The sequence below is a fragment of a genome, unplaced genomic scaffold (assembly GCF_019419815.1).
Source record: "Pyrus x bretschneideri cultivar Hongxiangsu unplaced genomic scaffold, Pyrus_bretschneideri_v1 Contig12, whole genome shotgun sequence".
NCBI classification, from domain to species: domain Eukaryota; kingdom Viridiplantae; phylum Streptophyta; class Magnoliopsida; order Rosales; family Rosaceae; genus Pyrus; species Pyrus x bretschneideri.
In genome coordinates this window covers 4,753,281-4,775,795 of record NW_025999413.1, presented here as the reverse complement: position 1 = coordinate 4,775,795, position 22,515 = coordinate 4,753,281, and the positions used below count along the sequence as shown (strand labels likewise).

Below are 22,515 nucleotides of genomic sequence, written 5' to 3'. Positions count from 1 at the left end.
ATCTCGCTCTTTCTACAACATAAAGCTCAGTTGCTATTTTCTCTGATTCCTTCTTTCCTCCCTCCGTCTCTCACACTCTGTTTGTTTTTTTCCTTTGCTTTCTCTGCTTTTCCGGGAAAGTTGAATCATTTTCTCGCTGTTCTGTTACAAAATCGTGTCTTTGGTTGCCAAACTACAAAAACCCAGAAATCTCTCGCGCAGAAAACTTGGTTTTCAGCTCTTTTTGTTCTGGTTTTCTAAAATTTTTCTGTCATTTTCTCGGGAAAATTCGATTGAAAGGCAGGTTTTTTTCTTCTGGGTTTTTTATAATTTTGATTTGTGGGATTGATTTAGCTTCAAGGTTTAACGTTGAATTGTCGTGACTGTGATCAAGGGACTTGAGTTTTCTTTAAGGTTGGTGAAGAGAGAAAAACGATTACAAAAACCCGAAAAAACAGGGAGAGAATTCCGTGTCCGGAGGATTGACCGGAATTTGATTCTCCGGCCAACGGAAATCCGTTGGGAATTGATAGCATTGCCAGCGAAGACTCTTATCTGTGAAGAGAAAAAACAGAGAAGCGAAGACTCGCCCGTGAATTGTTGTGTCCAAACGTTAAAAAATAGAACTCTTTCGTAGGCCCATTTCCCATTTTTCTCTCACTTGTCAAGGGAAATCTAATCCCGACATTCAGTCTCTCTTCTCTTTCCCATTTCTCTCGCTTTCTCTCTCCTCTCCTCTCCTTTCTCTCTTTCTCTCTCTCTGTTTTTTTCTCTTTTAGAAGGCTCGTTCTGTTTTCCTGGTTGGGGTGAGAGAAACATTTTTTTCTCTCTCTGATTCAGGGTGAGCGAAAAACTCAAATTTTCTCTCTCCCCCCTCTCTCTCTCTCTAGAATTGCAGAGGAAAGAAAAAGAAATGATTTTGGACAAAGGGTCAATGCAATCAAACCTTGACTGCTTCCTCCATTGTACAACCCCAGTGCTCCGACCCCAATTCCTACCCAAGGTTTGTAATTTACTGTTTAGGGTTGTTTCATCAATTTGCAAGCTGATTGTGCATGCAGCCTGATTTTCTGTTTCTGGGTTGTTTTTGAATGAATGATTTTTTTTTTATCAATTTGTACGCTGATTTTTTTTTTTTTTTGGACGTTTGGTGTTGCAGTCTGAGATGAGGAACCTCAATCGGCTATGGCATCCATGGGAGAGAGAAAAGGTTGAGTATTTCACATTGAGTGATCTCTGGAATTGCTATGATGAATGGAGTGCTTATGGCGCCGGAGTTCCGATCGCCATGGACAGGGCGAGACCCTTGTGCAGTACTATGTGCCTTACCTCTCTGCTATCCAAATTTTCACTAGCAATTCGTCTGTGAATAGCTTCAGGTATCAATATTTCAGGTCTCACACATGCAATTTCGCTTTTCGGGTTAAAATGTTGAAATTAAATTGCATCTGTACTTTGTAGTAGCTGTGTCTGCTTGATTTTCGCAACCTGATTGTTGCGGTGATCGAATTTGTAAATGCTGGTTTGAATTGGCTTAAAACCGAGATTGAATCAAATAAGTTTTGGTTGTGAATTGTTGTAGACAATCGAAATGCTAGGATTATGATATGGGTTAGTTGGACTACCTTGATATGGTGATTCTATGCCCATCGCCATCGGATACAGTTTTACTTATTGTAATTTCGTGTAATTTACTAGCAAAAAGGGGTAACTGTCTTTGTAAAGTTGCTGTAATGGCAGAATCACATTCCAATGAATTTTTCAGGGAAGAGGCCGAATCAGGCGACTGCGAGACTAGGGATTCGTTTAGCGATTCGTGCAGCTTTGAGAGTGAAAGTGATAAGTGGAGATGGGATGGATGCTCTTCGGAAGATGGCGGGTTCGAGCAAGACAATCTCTGGCATGTGAATGATAGATTAGGGTGCCTATATTTTGAGTATTTTGAGAGATCAACTCCCTATGGAAGAGTTCCTCTCATGGATAAGGTATCCTTCTGTTGTTCATTTTCCTCTTGTGCAACCCTTACTTTGTGCCTTTCTAATTTTTTTTTTTTTTTTTTTTTTCCGGTTTGGTTTGTGTCTTATCTGATTAAACTTGGTAGTAGTAATAAATTAACAGGTTTGTTATAGTCACATGATTACTTTCTCCTGTTTAGGTATCTAAACTTTTGACCATGATATGTTGAAATCCATCTCTCTTCATGAGAATTTGTTCTTGTTTTGGTTGTTCTTTTATCTTTTTGACTCTTTCTTTGTAAGAAGAATATTATATAATACGCTTCAAGATATGAGGTTCTAATTTTTTGGACGATCGTGACCACTTATGCTTGTTAGTTTCTCAGACTCCATATTGTTATACGCATACTAAAAGTATGTCGGTTTGATTGACACTTTGTTCGTTATATGCCTTCAGATCAATTCGTTAGCTCAAAGATACCCTGGCTTGATGTCATTAAGGAGCGTTGATCTCTCACCAGCTAGTTGGATGGCTGTTGCTTGGTACATCTCTCTCTCTCATGCCTTAACATGTGATGTGACACCCAAATAATTACCAAAATAGAATCAGAGTAAAGCGTGCAATTTGGCTTGAGCATACTACTTAACTTTATTGTTTTGTTGCTTGTGAAAGCACTGAATGTGCAACATTTTTGGAAAATCACTCCGACGTCGGTTATAATTACACGTTGTAGAGAATAAGTACTGCTTATAAATGACCGTGATTACACAGACGAGCATGCTTCCTTATTAGGATAAAGCAAAAGTTATTTAACTTTGTTGATGTGATTATTTTCAGGTATCCAATTTATCACATTCCAATGGGAAGGACTATAAAGGATCTGTCCACATCCTTCCTCACTTACCACACCCTTTCATCTTCTTTTCAAGGTATGTATTCTCCAAGTCCATTTCGCTTAGTTTTGTTTCCATGCTCAAGCCTTTTTCATCATAAATATCTGAGTTCTTCGATAGCTATGTATATGCATGATATGTACTTACATGCCTGATATGCACTCTATGTAGACATGGACCTTGAGGATGATATTGAGAACAACGAGCAACAGAAGCGTAAGAAAGGGGGAGGCATCTCTCTCCCTCCATTTGGTTTGGCCACTTACAAGATGCAAGGAAATGTGTGGGTATCAGGCAATTGTGGAAAGGACCGAGAGAGGCTCATGTCGCTATTGAGCGTGGCGGATTCTTGGCTAAAGCAGCTTAGGGTCCAGCACCATGACTTCAACTATTTCACAGCTATTCGGCGTGGCCAGTGCCACTACCTTTAAGTTTTAAAAGAACTCCTCCACTTGAAAGTGAAAGTGATGGACCGCTGAACTCCTCTTTTCGGATAATCTGGTTTTCGTTGACCTTTTGTTTTGGAGTTTAATTAGCCGATGAGGCTGATTAAGGATTGTGGTTATTTGCTAGGGTGTTTTAGTGTTGAGCTCATGTTTGAGGTCAGCAGATGAGGGTATGTGATGAATGACTTTGACTCCTTTTGTTGGGACTTTGTATGTAGTAGAGACGGGTGAGGTTAGAGAGAGGCTCTTTGAATCATGAGTTTGTAGTGGTTTGTGTAAATTATTATATGTTCTCTTGACCGTCTATGGAACTTTGGGGAGACGAGGAAATTGCCCTATGCTTTTGCAATTTTTTATTTTAATATTTCTCTTAGAGTAATGCTATTTATCCTATGTTTTTGTACTACATTTTCATACCATCTTAGGTGGTATTTGATGTGGACAGAGACATCATTTGAATTAATCAGAATTTTAAATTTAGTTCGTTATTTAATAAACTAATAATTAAAAAAAACTAATTAATTAAATGATGATTGTGGTATACGAGGAGTCTCTTATATTCATTTCCTTGGGTTTTGCAAATTTTTCAAATGATGTGGCTGTCAACATCAGATGTCACATAAGATGATATAGAAATGTGGTATGAATAACATTACTCTTTCTTTAATATTGGCCTACCCCTAACGTGCGGTCATTTCTCTTGACCACATTGGGTTGTCAACAAATTGGGAGAGAATGTTGCATACGACTATGTATATCCCACTCTATTTATAATACTAATGATGCGCTCAGGATATGTACTGGATGAGAAGGAATTCTATGACACGAGAACACTGCTGCGAGCTGCGATCCTCCCCTAGACTTGTTCTCTGGAAAAAGTTGGTAGAAAGGAAAAGTAAAAAGGATGAGTCTGTAGAAGTAGAGAGATATTGCTTATGTCGACTAGAAGGATAAGCCTATTGAGGGATTTTGTGGATAATGTCAATAAAAATTATAAAAATAGAGAAGAGAAGTGTCCTTGGTGGTTCTTGCATCAACCAAAACCTCGCTTTATTAGTTTAGGGTAGCTCTGTGTAATATGACTAGTTCATCTTGTTAGTTGGAAACATGGAATGCCAAAACCAAACAACCAACCAAAACACTTTATGGCTTTAAAGGTTGCCTAGAGTCCTTGACTTCGTGCAATTCTATATCATTCTATGTGCTCGCGTCCATTGAACCACCGCATAAGACATAAGTTGTTTGCTTTAAGTAGATTGGTTGCACGAAGTTATATTATATTTGGGATTAGAGTCAGCATAACTCTGCCAGTAATCATGCTTTAATTGTGGTGCAGTGAAATGGTAGGTGTAATCGTGTCAAAACATGGAAAATTGATCAACAGGCAGATTTTTCAACTTTCGTTTTCTTTTTTTGCTTTGTGGCACAATGATACGGTGGGTGTCTTCGTGTCAAAATATAGAAAATTGATCGACATGCAGATTTATCTACTTTTTGCACTCATTTATTTAATTGTGTTCAACGAGTATCTTTTGATTTATTTAGCTCAAAGACTGCTAAAAATAAAGAACGTGAAAATCATTAACCAAAGAATTATCATTGGGATATTCATTTTTGGTGAGGTTTAAGAATTTGTTTGGGCTTGGAGTTAAGAGTATCCAAGGTGTTATCATCAAAAGCTCTTTTTGGTGCTTGGGTGAAATTTCTATATGCTAACTTTTAGTTTGAGTCGTTAAAAGTATTTACTTATGCACAAAACCCTAACATTTTATTTTCTACCTTGTAATATATGGGACCAGATATGAGAATGGTGCGCGGCATGACTCTTGGCAGCTATTGCCTATTGCATCGAGTCAAAACATGCTAACTAGCCTACAGTTTTAAAGGAACGTTGGCACGCTGGAAAACTATCACTCTCCCCCTTGGATTTTCAACTCTTAAAGACAATAATGACTAGCATGACACAGGGAATAGCCCATCCTTGCACCGATGAATTAAAGGCATATGTTACGATTTTATCTACGTTGACATCCTTTTGTGAATGATTTTAAAAAAAAAAAAAATCTTTAGTTTGTAAACCTAGTGCACACAACCACAATTAAAATGCATGAATGTTAGTCTTGACTCCATGGATTGGTTTTGAACATTCGAGATGGGGAAGAACCGAAGAACTCACTCTAGGAGTATTTTAGGGGTTTTGAGTGTGTTTGAATCCCATTAGGCCATCTCCAACAGAAGGAGGGCCAGAGGGCTCGTTTTAACCCTCTGTTCCTCTAAGAAATTAATATTTTAATGAACAGTGCATTGTCATATTTCTTACCATCTCCAACCGAGGGCCAAGCCAAACATAGCACTGTCACAAAAAAAACCATCTCCAACCAAGGTCCAAGGGGCCAAACATAATTTATTATTTTAATTGAATTACTATGGTTACTTAAATTAAATTACCTCAATAATTTTATGTTATGGATTGTCAATAATTTTCATGTTGTTAAATTTTTTTATGTTCTTTAATGTTACTTAATGCTTAATGTTATTTAATATTGTTTCATGTTACTTAATATAAAATAAATAATTAAAAAAAAACAGTTAAAAAAATTGTAAAAAAAAAAAAAAAATCAAATATGACGTCAACATGTGGTCAGGTCGACTGGCTGGCTGGCTCATTTGGACCGCCCAGTTGGCCCTTTGGCCATTTTTTATCTAGTGGAGTCCACGAGCCCTTTGATCTGACCTTCGGTTAAAAACGATTTTAGGATTATTTTTGATCCTCTGGCCTTCTTGACCCTTCGATTGAAGATGATTTTAGTGCTCGATTACTTATCTCTTGGCCATGTCATGTCATCCATACAGCACAGAACCTAATTCTTTGCATATAAAATTATATATTATAAACCCACTTCTAGCTTCCATTCCATCGGAACCCCAATGCCAATTATTATATTTAAATATACTAAGATATACACATGGCACATGTAGAATGTTAGTGGTTTCTAAAGACAATCCCATTGACAAATCTGAGAGGTCCTTTTTGAGTGCAACCGACTATGTGATCCACTTGTGGCTTTGGTTGAAAAGTGGGGAAAAACCAAATTTCTCTACCTTATCTATAAACAAAGAAACGTCACATCATTTTAATCTTAAAAGTGCAACCACTAACCATATGTTGTAACATGTTGTGTATGAACTGATATAAATAGCAAGGACTTTTGGAGTCCGACTACCAACATACATCAAAATTGCACCACGCATGGGCAAGCATTTGCCATTGGGTTTTGTGGGTCTAGAGACATTGATCATGGATGGGTCATGGGTTTGCTGTATTGCACTTCATATACTTCACTCAGTCTGATAACCCACTTAGACATTGGTCTTCTTCTTCTTCTTCTTCTGTTTTTTCTATTAGTTCACTGAATTCTTATTCAAATTTGTAATTTAAAAAATAACGACATAAGCATTTATGTGAAGAAAAAAAGTCTAACAAGAAACAAATGCTTTCCTTCTGAATAAGTTGCCGTGTTTTTTGTAAGTATTTGAGTAAAATTTTCTCCAAGTGGTATATTATACCTACTGATTAATTTTTTTAGCTACAAATCAAAGACCTTCGATATTTTGTTTTTGTTAAAAAAGACCTTATATATATATATTTTTTTTTTTTTTGGTCAAAAAAGACCTTCGATATTAAGAGCACATGAGCTAAAAACAACAACCATTAAGTTGAGTATTTCAATATATTTGCTGTCTCAAACTTCATGTATATTACATACACCATATATGACTCCTACCTTCATAACAAGCCTTGTATAAGTAAAGTGATTGATTGTGTAATTGATCCTAAATTAAGTACGTAAATGTTTTTCAGAGTTTAATATGTGAAGTCGCATTAAGTACATCCTAAACTAGTCATGTTAATAAAGCACTCTAATAATTTTGGGTGAATAGCAAATCACAACTTGTACATCCAATTCTCTATGTGGAATATAGAATTTTTTATTTATTTCGTTATTATTCTCTTGTGTCTAGTTTTACATAATAACCAAATAATTGTTGAGTTATTTATTTATTTTTTGCATCGTACGTATAGATTGAGAGCTACTATATAATTAAATCTTGGTTTCCAAAAGATATGGGCTCTTGATCTTGCGATCGATAGTAGCAGACATTACTCCCTGAATTGGCCCTTGATTTTGTGATCTTATATTTGGCGTGTGGACTTGGTCCTAACGAATTGATAAATGGCTAGTGGGTTAAGCCCAGCATATTTAAACCCTTGATAAAGGCTACCCGAGCCTAATAAATTGATTAGCGGGTTGTGACTCAACCCGAACCAACCCGAACCGAACCTCCTCACATCTACCCTTGCCAATGATCAACACACACAAGGAAAGTTATCAAACTTTGCCCTTAAGTGCACTGAGAATTTCAGAGTTTATTTCGAGTATTCCACTGTATTTAAACAATATAATTGTACAGCAAAATCACTTATTGCATGCAAAGTATTTAATCGCTTCATTATATACAGGTAAAATCTTTATAAAGTATTGGGATCAAACTAATTTTATATTTTTAAAAAGTTAATATCAATAGAGGTGCAATTAAAAAAATCTTTAACTTATTTATTCTTAATGAATGTTGTATTTCCTAAAGAGTTGTGCTATCTATGCACTCATTTCTTCCTCTTACACACAACTTTCAATTTTCGACCGTCGGATCGAATGAATAGACGAAGATCAATAATCCCGTGTAAAACGTATAAATTCCCGTAGTTTATTTAAAGGGAAACAATAATATTTAATTAACAGATGTGTGTAGCCATATTAGCAGCGCTCGAGTATGAATTCTCTTTAATATAATTTAAATTGAAGTATAATATCGTCATTTCAACAAATCTAGTATTAAAAATTATTAAAAGAAAAAAACCAAAAGGGAAAAATTCAGCATAAACACCAGGATTCAACAATGTGATTTTTTTTATTTTTTTTTATTTTACAACAATGTAAAAACTATTAAAGCAAAGTGGAATTTGGTACGAACACTGATGGTTGTTGGTGCTCTTTTATTCATGCATTTATATTCTGTGCTTCAACTCAAACTTTCCTCCTTCAGTCTGCAGTTTATTTTGCAGTGCCAACAATGCAAAGCCATTGACCCACAAAGATACTGTCACGGTTGAGGTTAGGGTTGATTTCAGAGAAGTGAGAAGCATTCAGTTTGAACTTCTGAATGATTCCATCGCAAGTATCCCCAAGTTTTGCCCCATATACCTTTTGGCATCTTGGGGCTCTTGGAGCTGCTTTGAGGCCCCCAAACCCAACTACACAATCGAATATTCAAAAGAAAGAAAAAAGAAACGTTAAAACACAAAAGGCAACGTATTAGTATCCAACGTATACATAAAAAATGAAATTCAGTAAAACATTGATTTTATTCAAACCGAAATAGATAATCGTCTATAACTAGATAATTAAAATTCTAATATTGTAAAGCTTACTGCTGCCTAGTTGTTTTCCCTCAGCAAAGGAGATGATGAGAAGAAGGCAGAACAAGAGAACCAAATTACGGGACATGGCTGCTTTTTTGTTAGAGACAATCACAGCCATTATTGCTTTATATGTGATTGTAATTAGTTTTAGTAAGAAGCTAACTCTGTTTAGTGTTGGTTGATGATTTGTTGAGAGTGTAAAGCCATATATATAGGTAGAGATGGTAATGCCTTGTTACAGGCCGGTTTGTCCAACGTCCCCTTCTAGTGTGTTTATCCCAAAGAAGTTATAAATATATTAAGCAATCTTTTAAGAACATGTTGTGTATGGGAATATTGCGCATTGCGCAGGCTTAGTTGTTTTTGTTTTGGCTTTTGTTTTTTGTTTTTGGGTCTTTTTCTTGTATTGCTAACCTCTTTCTGCTGTCCTACGTATGATTATTGGTCCTTTTACTACCACACACAAAAGGATCACTCCAGATATTTATTTGAAGTTCACACGCACGCACATATACATATATATATATATATTCGTGAGAATAAAATTAAGTCAAATAAGTATTTTATGAAATAAAACAGATGGCTGAGAGGATAGAAGACGCAATGGACCCAAGGAAGTCAAAAGAACGCAGCAGGAATTTGCAAATTTGACGTCCAAGCTCCAATTTGGGCCCATGATACTTCTCAGAAAAGAGAACGACTCTACGGTTCAAACACATTGCTTTGCTATGATATACTATGGATTTCGGCCATCTGCGGTCGTCTAGGCTTCCAAAATAATTTTTTAATTTTTGTAATAAAAATTGGACTTTTCTTTTGCCATTCGATTAATATCGTTTTGATTTCGTTCGATTCCCTAAAGCCCTTGAGCTTGCATTTTGATTATGTTGTTAAAGCTGTTGGCTTCATTGTAATGTCGTCTTTCAATCAATAATCAAACAAAATTTTAAATTTTCAACCAAAATCTAGTGGATTCTAGAATTTGTTCTTTAAGGACTTACGTTGGTATCTCATGTTAACTTCGTGCTGCATCATTTTATTGATTTACATAAGTTTCTAGATCATCTATCTAATTTTTGCAAGATCTTTTGCATTCGTAGTAAGGAAAAATTATAACTAGGTTATTTGTTACCGATTCTTATTATTTATTGAGTCATAGCGGAGGCAGAACTAGTAATTTTGAATTATTTTTCTGTTATTTAGGTTAAAATTTTAGTGAAGAATATTTATATGGCTCAATAAAGCGTGCTCAACTATTGGGTTTACTCATATAAGTGCATGTAAGGTCTATTAATTTTTCGATATGAAATTTACTCTAGACAACAATATTTTTCTTGCTACGATCAAAAGATTTGACTATAATTTAACCATCTATCTTTTCACAAAAATTATGAGCCACAAGTCACCATTTTTTTATTGGTTTTGAGAAAATGTACAAGAATCAAGATAAACTTTTTATTACTTATGTCACGTAATGAATTGTACGACCATTTCCGAATCCCTAATAACCTTTTTTTTTAGAAGGCACTTAAAAGATCTTGCTAAAACTTATCGATTGAACTTTTCAGTTTTCACTAAAACTGTGACCTGTCATGATATTATTTTCACACAAATTATGAGTTGTCCTAGTTATTTTGTACTAATTATTTTACTAAAGTAACTGGAAAAAATTACCTTCAGGATTAGGCTTAGTTTATGGAAACATAATCTCTCATGGGCAACTGTGCCCCCTCCCTCACTAGTTACAGTGCTATCTCGGGATGGGCTTCCATGTCCTCCATCATCTTTTAATTGATGTTTGATAATGGAATCACTATTAACCTCTTCCTTTTTTGTTTCACCTGAATGATGTTCAGTAGTATTTGTTTGATTATCTAAGCTGTATTTCACTACTGCTGCTTAGTTTGTATCGATTGCACTCTCTTTTTTATTTTGGGTTTTGCCTTTGGACAATCATAGACTTTATTTGTACTTGCTGCCCCCTTTTTGGGTCTTTAATGAAGTTTTCATTTGACCAAAAAAAAAAAAAAAAAGGATGCTAGGTTCAACCCGATTTCTCATCCTTCAAGCAGCCTCGTGGCTTCCGCATAATCCTCTTCCTATTCTTGTGTATTATTACTGGGCAAAATAGTAAACATGCGAAGAATTAGTAGAACGGCGAACGTTGTCGCTTAGATGATGATGATGATGCTGATCTGGTTGAGCTGCTGCTGGTAATAAGGAGGCATTGTCGCCGAGGCAGTGGTCGATGGCGTACGGCACCAATTTTTTTTTTTTTTTTAAGTAATTCATTCATGGTGCAGCCACAAGCTAGCCAGAATTATAACCATGGGTCAAAGATAGGGAAGTAGCTTATGTGAACAAATTAAAGGAAACAGACTCGATTATTTATATTCACTTGTAGTTAAATACATAATTATACACCTTGGAAGATTATTATCTAACTTTCGAAATTCCTAGATGGCAAGGTTGAATTTAAAGTCATCTCATTGAATTCATAGGTTTTAGGTAAACTCAAATGACAGAGACATAATATGTTCTAATTACTAGAAAAATTGGCAATAATTATCGTCGTTGCACATAATGAGGTGAATAAAAGATCTATTGGTAACTAATGAGCTGTATGAAAAGTATACTGGTGGCTAATACCCACATTAGACACTACATTATGTGCAACTAACGTCATTAACTATTGTAAAATTTTGTGGTAGTGAATAGGGCATATTTAAAACACGAATAATGTGACAATCACAAAGTAAAATAGTAGTAGCCGGAAAAATAAAATATTTAAATCTATTTTCAACTTTGTAGTCATGTCATATTGCGTCATTACAAAGACTATTTGTACCTTGCAGTTTACCATTTTATTTATGACATGTAAATTAAGATGCATGTCGCAATCATTAAGTTATTGACTTTAAAAACATCGTTAACTAACCAATATCTAATCGGTACGTAGATAGTATACGAAGATAGCATGGCCTTAAATTTGAATTTGTACTGAGGAAGTAAGTACCGAAATGAATTATACTTATCGCTACCAAAAAATTTTGAAGTACTAATCCAGAATTGCAGATGAAGAGAGTGCTTTGCTATTTGCTAATGGGGGTGAGAAGAAGCAGTAAATTGAGCCAGTTAATAGGAGCGAAAAGACTGAAAAGTTCTCCTTCTACAACTCCGAAGCGTTAAGAACTTACGTGCCTGTTTGTGGATGGTGATACTAAGCGTTTCATGATTCATACCAAGTTGCTCCGTCATGCAGAGTTCTTGAAACTCCTAAATAGATCAGCTGAGGAATATGGGTTTTGCAGTGATGGGGTTTTGAGGATTCCATACGAAGCCAAGGATTTTGAAGAGTATTGGATGATCAAGATGCGCAAACCTAATATTTACAGGCACTACAACAAAAATGGTCACTGCACACAATAAATTATCTGTGCCCTTTGAGGCCAAAGAACACCAACATATGTGTCCATAGACCAATAGCAACAGTGCAGCTACTATCTTAGAGTCTGTGCCCTCTATGGGCGTCACCATTGCTAAAAGGGCACAATAATGTATGTTGTGCTGAAACACGTAAGCACAAATAAAGGTCTTTTTGTGCCCAGTTCTGACAAAATTGTCAGATGGCTGCAGCCACCCCTGGTAGCACATTTATTATTATTGTGCCCAATATGTCACCTATTTAAAAAAAATATTAAAAACCGAAATCACCTACAAATTGAGATTGAGGCTAAACAAAAAATTATTTTTTCATATAATTAAAACATCCCACAACCACAAGCATCTATAATATTACAATTTACAGAGATATTCACAACCATTGTATATAAAAACAACTAGAATTTTACATGTTCTATCCCCAACTAAAATAAAACTAAAATTATAAAGGTTTTAAGTGAATATCGGTTCTCTCAGGAATAAGAACATCAAATATTAAGGTTTTAAGTGAACCCGCACAGTTCTTTTTCTCATGTTCGAGTCGGCAACCTGGTCAGGGTGGCTTTGGTGGTTGATGGGTTTCGATGTGGCCATCGCGTATAGAGAGGGAAAAAAAATGATTGCCTGCTTCTGAACTGGGTTGTTTTGAATGGCCCCGCCAAGTACCCCAAGCATCCATTTTTCTTGTACCTGCATCACCATGATCAAGCTCTCCTATAATCGCAGCAACTCCCCCATTCAAATCTGACCCTAAATCATAAATAAAATAAAATAAAATTCAACATAAAAAGAAAAGGTCAGTACGTATGATTCGAGTTCACGTTGCTCAGGGTCACCGACGCTGTTAAGTTTATTCATCATTGCTCGATCACTCTTGTTAATTTTCTTTTTCGTTTGGTTTGGTTTCGGCTTTTCTTTAACAGCGTAGGCACACAAAACCAATCAAATTCATTCACCTACGTAAGCCACAAAAGCATGAATATTTTGTTTCAAATTTCAATCCCAAAAAACAGAACCAATCAAATTCATTCACCAATTGATGCACACCGCACACAACTTTGTAACTCAATCCCTATTATTGCACACAAATTCTTGACTTTTAACACAAAGCCCACCTCCAATTCCACATAGCAAAAGCTGGGCAATCAATAATTTCAATCCTAACTAAAACTTTTAACACAATTATAACCGAAACAACTCTAATCACTTTACCTAAAAAAAGAATGGATAGAAAGTGGATGTACCTGTAATACGAAACTGGCTGAAGTGAAGAACACAAAGATTTGTGCTTTGCTGCTCAAATTTCTAGAGTGAGAGAAAGTACCCAGAACCAAAATCATATTAGGGTTGAGAAATTGGAATTTATTAGAATTAGGGATTCATTAATACAACTATGCCTCAGCCCAATTTTTTTTTTTTTTTTTCATTTGGCCTAAAATCGAAACAACCAAAAACTTCAAGTTAAAAAATTAGAGAAATAAATCTGAAATTTTAGAGAGACAAAGTGAGGAGAGAGTAATAGGCGGAGGACCTTGGGCGAGGAGTCCATTGACGGCTTCGTTGGGGAGGACCTGAGCGCAGTTTTTCACAATCTCCTTTAAGCTTTGCACCAAAAATTAAAAGCAACATATCATGATTGAAGAACACAGCAGCTGAAGAGCACTGCCGCAGTTCCATCAAGTAACACGACCAGTACAGCAAAGCAAGAGGGAAATATGGAGTCCTCTCTGTCTGGTATACTTCCAGCCCTTCAAGTGTGCTCCTGCATTCCTGAAGATGCTGATTGACTTGTTCCTTGAACTTGTCATAAATCACCTTCAGTTGTTCTTGTTGCTCTGCATAAAAAAAAGGTGGGGTTTCAGGCATAGCTTCAATGAGAAAAAATTCCAATTCCGGGCACACACAGGCTAAATTGATTATACACATGCAGGCTAAATTGATTATATACATTGTGATATCCATAAAGCCCTCCCTCCAAGAAGAAAATATGGAGTGTGAAAAAATTTCAACTCAGTATAACTCATGGATTTCCAATATATTAAATGTTGAAAGCTAGACCGTCCAATCTAATACCAATAGCCAATAAATGGATAAAAGTAAATTAAATTATTGTGATACAACAATTATAATGTCCGATGTGAGATTCTTTATTCTCAACACAAACCCTCATGTGCAAACTAATTGGGTCAAACAAGTGGTTTAACATATTAGGTGAAGTTGAGCACATGTGGCCAAATTGGACATGGGACAAGATGAATTGCCGTTTTGATACCATGTTAAGTTGGAGCTTCCAACCAAAACCAGTTACCAATGGATAGGGAGGCCTAGGATTTTACATATTACGATGAAAGGCCTATAATGTTTGATGCCAGACTTCATATTCTCAACATAAGCAATTTAAAACATGTAAAATTAAAACAAGTGAGCCCTATTTCCTATTATGGTATTGGTATATCATATAGTCTTATAGCCAAACAAACAACCTCACGACTAAGGGGTTAAAAGGAACAAATTTCCTGGTAAAACTTGCAAAATCACCCAATGCAGGCGAGTTTTGCAGAAAAACCAGCAAATTTAATTTGAGGAAATAATCACATAATTGAAACCACTAAAGAAAGGGTGATTATGATCAATGAAATAAGTGATTATCAAGATATCTAAATATAACTCTTTTCACATGTCATAAACATATCTGTGTGCAACGGGAGTGTGTACAGTTCATCTTGGTCAGAAAATTGTCAACCACCCTTAAACAGAAAAGTGAAAGGAAATAAATATTTGGAGATGGAAAAATAATTTTAATATTAGTTACTTATTAGATTCAAATTAATTAATTCCAAACATAATAATAATCAATTGAAAGTATCAGAAATACAACTTTCAGTACCTTCAAACCTTGTTTCCAGCCTTTTTTTCTTTGATTTACTGAGGTTTGTATGCTTTCCTCTGAAAATCATCCAAAACAACTTAGAGATTGTTGAAATTAATAGGGAAACCTCAAACGTCTCAGTTGAAAGTACCTACATGTCTGTTTGAATCTGAGACTCAATGGTTTGCAGCTGCATATGTACCTCCGCGGCAACAGAGATCAAAATTTCAGAGGATTTCCTATGAGTTGCGCACTTCATTTTGGTTTTAAGTTTTACTAATTCCAATGTAAACAATTCAACAGCCCTGAAACATTGTCAAGTGCAACACATACATCACAAACGCATAGCAAACATAGAAAGCTAGTACATATACGGCACCAAATCACATATGACAACACACAGAACAGAGAGAATAAAAACCTAGCCAGTCCATCCTCTTGATTATGCTCTGAAGGTTCCTCTATCCAGTTGTCTTCTTCAGTCCCTGCAACATGAAAATATTACTGCAGATTAAGAGCGGGTGAGGTAGCTGAAATATTTAACTGAATAAATGTGGTGCTTTGTGGGCTGCAAAGCCTTTCATCTGAAAAAGTTTGAATTTAGTTTTTCAGCAGTACTAGTTTCCGGAGCAAATGTATCTATTTCTAAGAAACCTACACAACAGTAAGGTAAACGAAGTGGCTATCATTCTTCCATGTGGGGCAGGGGGAAAGAAACATATCCAGCTTCTTACATCATGCAACATACAATTAAAATCAAAAGATGCTTAACCAATCAAGCAAGTTTAACTTCAGCAGTTAATATTTTTTCAAAAATGCATTTATCCTACAGTTTAGATAAGGGTCTGGGTGAACATACAGTTGGATCCTTGGATAATAGGAGAACCTTCTCCACAACTCCTCAAGTCTCCCTCTTCAGATGGTGATGAAAGAAGGCCATCTTCGCCACTGCTACTTCTCTCTTCGCCGTCCCGTACGCCGCTCTCATACCTGCAAAACACAAAAAACCCGAACAAAATCATATGTTTCTTAGATCTGAAATTGAAGAAATTTGGCTATGAATTTGTAGAAGCTAACTTGAGGATCGGAAAGATGATGGGAAGAGGATTATGAAGGTATAATTTGACGGTCTGTGGTGACAAGTGGAAGGCGGCGCTGTTGCCTGAAATATATGGACAGGAAGGATACGGAAAGGAGAGTGAAGGGGAAGGAAGAGACAGGATGAAGGGATGAGAGAGAAGACTAATAACCTTTTTTCATCTTCAAGTTTTTCATATTTTTTTATTGTTATTTTGCACAAAAGTCACAATTATTTTTATACGCGCCGTTTGAAATCTAAAAAGTATATAGTGCAAATAATTCAAAATGTACATTTGAGGGTGGTATTTTTATTTTATTTAAAACAAAAGCACAAAAATATTAGTGTGTCAGTTTGAAATTAATAAACAATCTTATTATTATGGAATAGGAAAAAGTAAATATGTAAAGGACACCAAAAAAACATATTTTTTATTTAAATATATTAAATTAGAGGGCACGAAAACTGCTATCGTGTCTTTGTAAATTAATATAAAATTTTCATTTCTGATATTGAAGGGACACGTGAAAGTTGGATGGACATTTGGGCACAAAAGTCTTGATTTTCGTGCCCAATAATGTGTTTGTGTCAACTTTTTTAACATTTGGGCACAATACTTGGTGCCCTTTATAAAATGTGCACTGTTCCACCTTTTTAGTGTTCAAAGGGACACAAACTCCTTATCTGTGTCCTCAATTTTGTATCCATAGCCCATTTTTTTTGTAGTGAGGGTTCAACCAGTTTAATTAAGTATTTGTCATGGGTTTGTCAGCAAGTAATGTATGATGTAATTATTTGAATAAATGATCTTAGTTGGGTCCAACGGAAGTGTTTTTTTATTTTTTTATTTTAAAGAAAACCTCGATGGTACGAAGTAATTTTATCGATAACAAAAAAAAAGTTAAACCTAGTCAGTTGGGTCCCACGGAACTGTTTTTTTTTTTTTTTTTTTTTTTTTAATGAAGAAAACCTCGATGGTACGAAGTAATTTTATTGATAATGAAAAAGAAGTTACACTAGTTAAGGGATATAAACCTAACCCCTCATAATGGAAGTGCTATGATTGAGCACCGTTTTATTGACGTTATGATTCAGCAGCGTTTTATTGGCATTACATAATATCTAAAACATTTGCATGATAACGTAATTTAGTTTACATAGGGTAAGCCTCAACAATGGATGCTAAAGCTGGAATTTTGATGACTTTGTGGCGAGGGAAACCTCCTTCTTCCAATATATTCTTCTATTCAGTCTCAGTCCTCTCTCTTCCACCTGGCGTGTGTGCAATCATCAATAAATCAAAGACCAATCGTGTGTCATCCAGAATCCCTTCACCATTTGGCTCTAGAACTATATCAACAATAATGATCTTCCCACTTTTTTCGGGTATTGCTTTTCGACAATTCTTTAAAATCTTGATGCAATCACTGTCACTCCAATCGTGCATAATCCACTACATTAATCAAAAGTTAATTAGTTTGTCATTTCAAATTTAACAAATAATACTATATCTAACTAACAACGTTTCTTCAAAACCAAGGGCTATGAGATCGCCCCTTTCAAGGTGACAAAAGGAAAGAAATTTATACCTACAAGGCTACAACCAAACCATATAACTCGAATGTAAAAGATTTTATAGTGACTTACCTTCATGAAAACTGCATCAGCATTTGGAATACTGCCCTCAAACATATCACCACCTACATGTGACACACCATGGTACACCGGTGCTGTGGCTACGACATGGGGCAGATCAAAATTGAAACCTTTGATGTTGGGATAGGACTTGACAATCTCAGCCACTGCACTTCCAGTCCCACCACCTACATCCACCAACGATCCCACACCATCAAACCCATGTTCATAACCTGTGAGTATTGCCTTCATCACAACCCTAGCAGTACAGGCCATACCATCATTGAACAATTTGTTGAACTCTGGATTTTGCGACGCATAGTCCCAAATCTCAAGTCCATGGGCCATCTTAAAGGCATATGGACCTCCTTCTTTGACGCATTGGCCGAAATAGTGCCAAGGGGCCATTAGGCAAGGGTGATTCTCCATCACAAGCATTGAGGCTAGGCTTAGTTCTGCGTTATGTAACAACCATCTTGATGAGTGTGTCAACCCGTAAAGTGGTTCCCCGCCATCAGATGGGTGATGAATGGCAAATATATTCCGATGGACAAGAAGTCTCATGATGCGTGTGAGGTATGTCATGTCTGGGGAGGGTGCTATGGATGAGGCTAATTGGGACAAAGTGATCATAGGCTTTGAGTTTGAGGCACCATCAGTAGGACTATGGGAGTGTATGATATCGGCAATGCGTAGCTCGACAGCACATTTTAAGGCCATGGAATCAACAAAACCAAACATGTACTTCCGTATATTTGCTTGGCCTCTTAGGCTTGCCTCAACTTCTGTTGCTTCCTGCATTTCCATCTATAGAGTGCTTTTGAAAAGATGTGCTAATTACATGAGTTATATAAAGAAGGGAAACGTATAGTATATAGTCTCAATAGTGTATACGAGTTATATGGATAAGGGAAAAAATATATTATATAATCTCAATAATGCTGAAACCTTTTGGTAAAGTGTAATAATCAATTGGTGGAGCAAGTAATGTTGCAATTAAAATTTATCTTTTCTCTCTCTACCTTAGTTTTTCCTCCTCCTCTTCGATGAACCCAAAAGCATATGAAGAAATCATTAGATAGTACTGTATCATCACGTCAGCTGTAATACTTTGATTAAATTTTAGCAATGATTTCTTAACTTTAACTCAATTGGAGCAATGATCTCTCAACTAAAAATTCATTATCATTGGGGCTAGGCTCAGCTCTGTGTCATGTAACAACCATTTTGATGAGTGTGTCAACCCGTAAAGTGGTTCCCCGCCATCAAATGGGTGACGAATGGCAAATATATTCCGGCGGACAAGAAGTCTCATGATGCGTGTGAGGTACGTCATGTCTGGAGAGGGTGATATGGATGAGGCTAATTGGGACAAAGTGATCATAGGCTTTAAGTTTGAGGCACCATCAGTAGGACTATGGGAGTGTATGATATCGGCAATGCGTAGCTCCACAGCACATTTTAAGGCCATGGAATTAGCAAAACCAAACATGTACTTCCATATATCTACTTGGCCTCTTAGGCTTGCCTAAATTTCTGTTGATTCCTGCATTTCAATATATAGAGTACTTTTGAAAGAGGTGCTAATTACATGAGTTATATAAAGAAGGGAATATTATACAATCTCAATAATGTTGAAACCTTTTGGTAAAGTGTAGTACTCAGTCGGTGTAGCAGGTAGTAGGTAGCAGTTAAGTTGAAGGAATCAATTAATTATTGGAAATATGTTGAATGTGTGGATTAATCAACCTCCTAAAGCATATGCACTAACTAGCCGACAAATTTACTCTTATTTGTTTAAGAAATAATGTGATAATTTATACTAAATTTATCTTTATTACGGACAGAAGGATTTAAACTTAAGTGCAATAAAGGATTACATTACTCTAATCAATATGACTAAGTCTACAATAGATTACTGTTTAATATTGCACATTTTAGTAAATAGGTCAATTCAAAATCATACTTGGATCATAAGACAGATATCTATTTAGTAAAATATGATATAATATGTGGCTTCCTTCGGACATAAGCTCTTATGTATGTGTAAACATGATAAATGAATTATAACTATTTTCAAATAGATCGGGATCGGGGAGCAATTCTGAAACGTGAAGTCAATATATCCATATGTATTAGGAAAGCATATGAAAGGGATGTTATTATTTTAGTTTGGATCTAAGAAATTCGATGAACAACAATTACACAAATAATCTCAGAAAATCAGAATACGTACGACACCTGAATTTTTTTCTCAGAAAAGATAAGATTGCCTTCATTAAATGGGGGTGAGAAGAAGCGGCAAGTTAAGCCAGTTAATAGGAGCGAAAAGACTGAAAAGTTCTCTTTCTACAACACCGAAAGGTTACGTCCCTTTTTGTGTTGGTGTGGATAGTGATATGAAGCGTTTCATGGTTCATACCAAGTTGCTCCTTCACGAAAAGTTCTTGCAGCTGCTGTATAGATCAGCTGAGGAATAAGGGTTTTGCAACGATGGGTTTTTGAGGATTCCATACGAAGCCAAGGATTTTGAAGAGTAGTGGATGATCAAGATTGAACCAGTTTAATTAATTAGTAGTCATGAGTTTGTCAGTAAGTAAATTGTTTGATGCAATTATTCGAATGAATGATGTTAGTTTCTAATGGAAGTACAGCAAGTGCTTAAGCCAGCTGGAATCACTACGATTGAGCATCGTTTTATTGACAATACATAATAACTACAACATTTGCATGATACTGGAATTTAGTTCACATAGGGTAGGCCTCAACAATGGATGCAAAAGCTGGAATTTTGATGACTTTGTAGCGAGGGAAACCTCCTTCTTCCAATAACTTCTTCCATTCAATCTCAGTTCTCTCCCTTCCACCTGACGCGTGTGCAATCATCACTAAATCAAGAATCAATCGTGTGTCATTCAGAGTCCCTTCACCATTTGGCTCTAGAACTACATCAACAATAATGATCTTCCCACTTTTCTCTGGTATTGCTTTTCGGCAATTCTTCAAAATCTTGATGCAATCACTGTCACTCCAATCGTGCATAATATGCTACATTAATAAAAAATTAATTAGTGTCATTTCAATTTTAGGCAAGAATACTATGTCTAACCAACAATGTTTCTTCACAAACCAAAAACTACGAGATCGTCCCCTTGAAGGTGACAAAAGGAAAGAAATCCTTACCTACAAGGCTACAATCATACCATAACTGGAATGTAAAAGAGAATTACCTTCATGAAAACTGCATCCGCATTTGGAATATTGCCCTCAAACATATCACCAGCTACATGTGACACGCCATGGTACACCGGTGCTGTGGCTACGACATGGGGCAGATCAAAATTGAAACCTTTGATGTTGGGATAGGCCTTGACAATCTCAGCCACCGCACTTCCAGTCCCACCACCTACATCCACTAACGATCCCACACCATCAAACCCATGTTCATAACCTGTGAATATTGCCTTTGTCACAACCCTAGAAGAACAGGCCATGCCATCATTGAACAATTTGTTGATCTCTGGATTTTGAGAAGCGTAGTCCCAAATATCAAGCCCATGGGCCATCTTAAAGGCACATGGACCTCCTTCTTTGACTCTTCGGCTAAAATAGTGCCAAGGCGCCATTAGGCAGGGGTGATTCTGCAGCACAAGCATAGGCGCTAGACTCAGCTCTGCGTCATGTAACAACCATCTTGATGAATCTGTCAAACCATAAAGAGGTTCCCCGCCATCAGATGGGTGATGAACGGCGAATATATTCCGGTGGACAAGAAGTCTCATGATGCGTGTGAGGTAAGTGATGTCTGGGGAGGGTGCTATGCATGAGGCTATTTGGGACAAAGCGATCATAGGGTTTGAGTTTGGGGTACCATCACTAGGTCTATGGGAGTGTATGATATCGGCTATGCGTAGCTCCACAGCACATTTTAAGGCCATGGAATCAGCAAAACCAAACATGTACTTCCATATATCTGCTTGGCCTCTTAGGCTTGCCTCAATTTCTGGATCTTCCTGCATTTTAATCTATAGAGTAATTTTGAAAGTGGTGCTAATTACATGAGTTATATACAGAAGGGAATATTATATAATCTCAATGATGTTGAAACCTTTTGGTAAAGTGTAGTACTCAATAGGTGTAGCAGGTAGCAGTTGAAGTTGAATGTGTGGATTAATCAACCTCCTAATGCACATGTACTAACCATCCAACAAATTTACTGCTATTTGTTTAAGAGTTACATTACTCTAATCAATAATACTAAATATTATATAATATCAATAATGTTGAAACCTTTTGGTAAAGTGTAGTACTCAATCGGTGTAGTAAGTAGCAGTTGAAGTTGAAGGAATCAATTAATAATTGAAAATGTGTTGAATGTGTGGATTAATCAACCTCCTAATGCTCATGCACTAACTACCCGACAAATTTACTGCTATTTGTTTAAGAAACAATGTGATAATTTATACTTAAAGGATTATGTTACTCTAGTCAATAATACTATAATCTGAATAATGTTGAAACATTTTGTTAAAGTGTAGTACTTAGTCAGTGTAGCAGGTAGCATTTGAAGTTGAAGGAATTAATTAAAAATTGGAAATGTTTTGAATGTGTGGATTAGTCAACCTCCTAATGCACATGCACTAACTAGCGAACAAATTTACTGCTATTTGTTTAAGAAACAATGTGATAATTTATACTTAAAGGATTACGTTACTCTAATCAATAATACTAAATAT

General features: G+C 36.1%; 3 protein-coding genes, 1 long non-coding RNA gene and 1 other non-coding gene across 5 annotated transcripts; 1 reads left to right on the top strand and 4 right to left on the bottom strand.

Moving 5' to 3' along the window:
- LOC103947831 lies at positions 1–3,612 on the top strand. The gene is made up of 6 exons (XR_007255969.1): positions 1–982; positions 1,139–1,358; positions 1,745–1,964; positions 2,392–2,477; positions 2,773–2,864; positions 3,000–3,612. It is a non-coding gene; the product is annotated as an uncharacterized LOC103947831 (transcript).
- A 4,719-nt stretch (positions 3,613–8,331) lies between these two features.
- LOC125474194 lies at positions 8,332–8,919 on the bottom strand. The gene is made up of 2 exons (XM_048577630.1): positions 8,766–8,919; positions 8,332–8,588 (listed from the first exon to the last, which is right to left on the bottom strand). Exons 1-2 carry the CDS (start codon positions 8,872–8,874, stop codon positions 8,389–8,391), a joined length of 309 nt encoding a protein of 102 aa, XP_048433587.1. The 5' UTR covers positions 8,875–8,919; the 3' UTR covers positions 8,332–8,388.
- A 3,932-nt stretch (positions 8,920–12,851) lies between these two features.
- On the bottom strand, positions 12,852–13,907 carry LOC125474163. Its single transcript, XR_007255826.1, has 3 exons — positions 13,729–13,907; positions 13,442–13,490; positions 12,852–12,947 (listed from the first exon to the last, which is right to left on the bottom strand). It is a non-coding gene; the product is annotated as an uncharacterized LOC125474163 (long non-coding RNA).
- A 3,283-nt stretch (positions 13,908–17,190) lies between these two features.
- On the bottom strand, positions 17,191–18,914 carry LOC103947832 (xanthohumol 4-O-methyltransferase-like). Its single transcript, XM_009358798.3, has 2 exons — positions 17,792–18,914; positions 17,191–17,597 (listed from the first exon to the last, which is right to left on the bottom strand). The coding sequence occupies exons 1-2, from the start codon at positions 18,584–18,586 to the stop codon at positions 17,388–17,390; spliced, it is 1,005 nt and encodes a 334-aa protein (XP_009357073.3). The 5' UTR covers positions 18,587–18,914; the 3' UTR covers positions 17,191–17,387.
- Positions 18,915–20,437: 1,523 nt separating this feature from the next.
- On the bottom strand, positions 20,438–21,851 carry LOC103947834 (xanthohumol 4-O-methyltransferase). The gene is made up of 2 exons (XM_009358799.3): positions 21,010–21,851; positions 20,438–20,827 (listed from the first exon to the last, which is right to left on the bottom strand). The coding sequence occupies exons 1-2, from the start codon at positions 21,796–21,798 to the stop codon at positions 20,528–20,530; spliced, it is 1,089 nt and encodes a 362-aa protein (XP_009357074.2). The 5' UTR covers positions 21,799–21,851; the 3' UTR covers positions 20,438–20,527.
- Between the last annotated feature and the right edge of the window lie 664 nt (positions 21,852–22,515).

Bases quoted from the DNA above. Each gene is read 5' to 3' on its own strand.
- LOC125474194 (XM_048577630.1), bottom strand. From the start codon at position 8,874: ATGGCTGTGATTGTCTCTAACAAAAAAGCAGCCATGTCCCGTAATTTG. The intron at 8,589-8,765 runs GTAAGCTTTACA...TCGATTGTGTAG, and splicing joins GGGAAAACAACTAGGCAGCA to TTGGGTTTGGGGGCCTCAAA.
- LOC103947832 (XM_009358798.3), bottom strand. From the start codon at position 18,586: ATGGAAATGCAGGAAGCAACAGAAGTTGAGGCAAGCCTAAGAGGCCAA. The intron at 17,598-17,791 runs GTAAGTCACTAT...TGATTAATGTAG, and splicing joins CTGATGCAGTTTTCATGAAG to TGGATTATGCACGATTGGAG.
- LOC103947834 (XM_009358799.3), bottom strand. From the start codon at position 21,798: ATGCAGGAAGATCCAGAAATTGAGGCAAGCCTAAGAGGCCAAGCAGAT. The intron at 20,828-21,009 runs GTAATTCTCTTT...TTATTAATGTAG, and splicing joins CGGATGCAGTTTTCATGAAG to CATATTATGCACGATTGGAG.